This window comes from Fusarium coffeatum (assembly GCF_003316985.1).
Source record: "Fusarium coffeatum strain FIESC_28 chromosome Unknown BRIP53273_contig_143, whole genome shotgun sequence".
NCBI classification, from domain to species: Eukaryota; Fungi; Ascomycota; class Sordariomycetes; order Hypocreales; family Nectriaceae; genus Fusarium; species Fusarium coffeatum.
The window spans coordinates 102,924-107,607 of record NW_022157936.1 but is presented as its reverse complement, the minus strand read 5'-3'; the positions used below and the strand labels follow the sequence as shown (position 1 = coordinate 107,607).

Below are 4,684 nucleotides of genomic sequence, written 5' to 3'. Positions count from 1 at the left end.
CAACACTCGCATGGATCCATTACATAGAGTCTCAGCAGGTACAGAATTGATTTTATGTTGGATTTTCCTATTACTGAGGATCGCCACAGACAGCAGCCAGGTATTTAGGGTCATCCATTGTGACGCTGTGAATAACTACTAATCTAAGCAGTGAGGAAGTGCTTGGTCGATTCTCCACATGCATGGGTCTCTTCAGTGATGCCGATGGTCTTTGTTTCTGTCACTTCGGTTTCACTGCTAACGTTTCCAGTTTTTCGTTGTTAACAAACCCAAATGCCGTTGCGACTGTCGCACAACGCCGAGAAACGGGTAAAGCTAGATGGATTTCTTAGAACTCAATGGTGCTTGGGATTTCTCTACAGTCACCCCGTGGGCCTTCTTCTCTTGATACTAGAATCTCCATCCCGTATTCATATTCCCTGTCCTAGGCAAGGCACAACGCCTACTATACCTACAAGATAATCCTAGTCAATTTACTAAGGTAAGCCTCTGGGTGTCAGAAGAATTGACCCCGAGCAGCATAAGAGACGAAGTAACTTGGTCATCTTAGGCCAGTTTAGACCAGCCTTTAGACTGCTTTATTTCTGTATCCTAATCCTTAAAGGACAATTCTTCTGACATCCGCCTGGTAAGATCCATATTCAGCTTCATTGGCACTAACAAACGACGGAAGGTAGATCCTTGGGAATCGTTAATCCGCCCCGCAGCAGCCGCTCATAGCAACCAATTAACAAACAAGAAGGGCCGCTGGGGGGGGGGGTTCTATTCATAACCTCCACTAACACTAAACCCCCGGAACTTGCAACCTACCGTACCTAGAGATCCCGACCCCAAGCGGCGGCTTGCGACAGTTTGATCCAATCCAGTGACTCGGTTTGACTTTACTTACTTACTAAGTTTCGCTTTACTTTACTTTACTTGACTTCACTCTCCTCCATCCTTGTCTCTTTTCGTTTCATTCATCCTCCACTCGACCTCTAGGTACAGAGAGATTCCTTCTCTGCTGTATCCGTCCATTGCTTGGGCATTTATGAGCCTGCTTTCTCTCTCAACGGCCCCAGTTTATAGCCTTCTTAGCTCCGACTGATCGACGCTATCCATTCGAGCCGCCCGCCTACATCGGCGCATCCCATCTCCGTCTCCATCTACATCTCCATCGCGGCGCGGCGCATACCTAGTCGAACACCAGACGTATCGCAAAGTTATTCACTCAGCGCATCGTTTGCTTCTCGATACTGGCCCCCCATTCGATCCATCTGTCGTTCTATCAACTTCGAACTGTCTCTCCTCTCACTTGTCGTCAGCCAGCCTAGTTGCCACGCTGCCCCCGCTCGTTCATCATGGCTGCGGAGGCCGTTGGCAACAAGGCTGCCACCCCGCCCATGCGCTTGCTCACTTTCCAGGATCTCCCGGCTGAGATTCAGCAGGATATCTTGTCGCATGTTCGTCTTGTCGATGTTACCCATTGTGTGTTTTGTAGCCGTACTAATGCACTCGCAGTGCTCGCAGTCTGATCTGATCTGTTGTGCTCTTGTCTCTCAGCACTTCCGTGAGCTTGCATCTGCCATACTCTATCGCAGCTTCAATATCCTGTTTCCTGATGACGACGATGTGAGATTCGAATCACCGATTGATGGCCTCGCAGGCGGCCTCGACACATTCACTACAAGCGACTATAACTATGCAAAGCATCTAAGGGAGTTGTCCATGGACACAGTTAGCACTGGCGTCAAAGCTGAACATGCATATAAACCATATCTTTACAGTGCCAGTTGCGGAAAATTTCTTAACACATTGTTATATTTGACGTTGAAGAAAGCGAAATCTCTCGAGTCGTTCCGGTGAGTTCCATGGCAGACTGTGTGCTTTTACTCATATCCATCTTCGCTAACCTTGCCAATAGATGGAACATCAGGGTTGAACTTAGTAGACCTGTCTATCGTGAGCTTCACAAGATTTCAACGCTGACCAAGTTTCACATTCGTCTTCAAGCTGGCGACACGTACTACATGACGCCGCCACCTCTTCCGCTCACTCTAGATGACATTCCTCCAGCCTCGACTCATTGGGCCGATATTCCTCCTCCACCTCCTCCTGGACCTCCCCCAGCAATGTTCACAGCTCCCTTAGCTGGTCCTATGTCATCTCTGCCGCTCATTTCGTCGCCTCCCCCTCTTCTGTCAACTTCAAAGCAGTTCTCAAAATCAAAGGCGAACAAACGCGATCCTACAGTTCAAGAACCTCCAACGCTTTCGGGTTTCAAAATGCTGAAGAGTCTTTCCGTTCTTGATATAGACAGTCTCGACTTGGCCACGGAGCTTAAAACTTGCATCCGAAATTCATCCTCTACCCTCACAGAGTTGCATCTTTCTTTGTCGGATTCTTTGGCTCTGCAGGCCAGGCGGCCACCACCTGATTCCGATCCGGACGATTCTGATGTTGATGACGAGTTTCAAGTGGTACCTGTTTCTCAAAATACCAGTTTCGACAACAGTGGCTCTGCCAAAAACTTTCGCTCTCAGGAGGAGCGCAAACTTCAAGAGGGCATTTTGGGGAGGATATTCGACGTCGAACCTTTTATTGTCAAAAAGCCTGCACTTAACCAAAGTCCTCGCGAAGCAGCGACTAGCCAAGAAGAAGGACAAGAAGCCGAGGATAACGAAAACTCAGAGGATCCCCGCGAAGAATTCGTGTCATCTCTTCGCAGCGTATCGACGAGGTTGATGACACAGCTCAATGGCACACGCGATATCTCTACCGTCCAACAGGATATTCTAGACGTCATTGAGAAAGCTGCGAGAAAGTATGTCGATTCAGGCGAAAGTTCCACACAGCAACCCAACGATTCATCAGAAAACCCTACTGTCGTGTCTAAAAATGGGGAGCCGAGTAGTGGGGATGATCAGGCGAGCTCAGGACCGGCTGATACTTTTAAGTTACCTTCAACATTTGACAAGAAAGAATCAAATGACGATTTGTCACCAGACGATATCGAAATCGATACGGTAGACGACGTGGAAATCGAATCGGATGGGCAGCAGGCCAAGGAAGTCGAGGGGCAACAAGTTAAACCCAAGCAGCCCGAAAAAGCAGACGCTAGTTCTTCTGTTGCCAACCTGGACGATCAAGACACAAATTCGAATACAGTCCCAGCCACAGAACTGGACAAAGTCGATACGAACTTAGCTACGCAACGAGTGAATTATGAATCACTCTTGTTGGAACTCCAGCAGCTACAGGGTGAGAATGATGCGTTCATTCAACAGATCAAGGCAATGTCTATTCAAGGCACTGTCGGAGAACTTCAACAATTTAAGGACTCTGTTACTCAACTCAAACAACTGGGCCAAAGGACTGAACGTGTACGGGGCGCCATAAAAACTACACACCTTGAAATAAAAGAGATTGAGGATCAGGTCCTCGGCAAATCTCAAATCAATGGTAGTGAAAAGTCCCAACGATCAATTGACGAGTACCTACGAGATACCAGAGGCATTGCACTGGAAACGTTAAGCATTCACCTGGTTCCTGTCAAGGCATCCGTCCTGTCCAGGGCTATTGACCTCAAGTGCATTAAAAATTTAACATTGCTCAATGTTGGCAACCAGGCTCCGATTTGGACACTGCTCTCTAAAGAGAACAAGGTCTCCCCGTTGGCCCTACGCAGTGTCTTTACCGACAACGTGTCGACTGCATTCTTAAACTGCATGTCACAACTCGAGGAATTACATGATTTGTTTCTGTTGGAACGAAGCGCTAAACACAAACCTGAGAGTTTCGCACCACGGACTACAGTCACTATTGACCAGATTCGCCGGTCAGTACTGAAGAAGCACATGCATACCTTAAAGAGATTGATGATCAAGGACGAGTCAAATAGCAGCGGGTGGGATGCGAACCAGAAGGCAATGATACTTATCTGCAGCCGTGGAGTACAGCTCGAGGAGCTAGCTCTTAGTATGAACATCCATGCGGTGGTAAGTTTCCTGCAGCCGTCACTAGATATCGCTAACATACGTTGCAGCACGCTTTCATGCAGTATTTTGCTGGACTGACCAGTCTCCGTGCCATCAATATCCTCCGTTTCAGGAATAACGACACATGCATATGGGTCATGCGTGAGATCTTGAACTTCATCGTCGACAATCTCTCTCACCACCCCGAGCTAAAACTTGAGTGGATTGCTATGGAGGATGACCGCCTCGACCGCGTTATTCGCCCTACAGATATGCCAGATGAAGAGGAGAAGCGAAGAGGAAAGGGTAAGGAGAAGGCTACGGTGAGCAGTCATCACAACAATCTAAACCTTCCCATGTTGCCGACATGGGGGTCAGATAGCGAGAGTGAGGATGATGATGACGATGCCTCGAATTGTGGGAGAAGACTTCGATTGAAGACTGTTGGTGTCCTCCAATTTTATGAAGTTTGGGGCGTCAAGATTTTTGATAAGGAGATTCGATCTGGCCGACTTTAGATCTCAGGCAGAGCTGTTTTTGACATGCAATCTGTTTTGGTACCGCTGTCTAGCTCGCAATGATACGATGGCGCATGGGGGTGTTTGGAGGTTGGGGCTGGTTTTTGGGATGATAGACCGACTGGGACATAAGGGATGCACAGCCAGATGGGATGGTGGAGGAGAAATCATACATAAGTCTTGCTGCATGTTATCATCCTTGGACTTTCA

The 4,684-nt window shown here is 48.0% G+C and overlaps 1 protein-coding gene across 1 annotated transcript; it reads left to right on the top strand.

Moving 5' to 3' along the window:
- Nucleotides 1-1,340: 1,340 nt before the first annotated feature.
- FIESC28_06753 (uncharacterized protein) lies at nt 1,341-4,474 on the top strand (the record flags this gene model as incomplete). Its single annotated transcript, XM_031160896.1, has 4 exons — nt 1,341-1,442; nt 1,501-1,841; nt 1,904-3,977; nt 4,025-4,474. 4 exons carry the CDS (start codon nt 1,341-1,343, stop codon nt 4,472-4,474), a joined length of 2,967 nt encoding a protein of 988 aa, XP_031015067.1.
- Between the last annotated feature and the right edge of the window lie 210 nt (nt 4,475-4,684).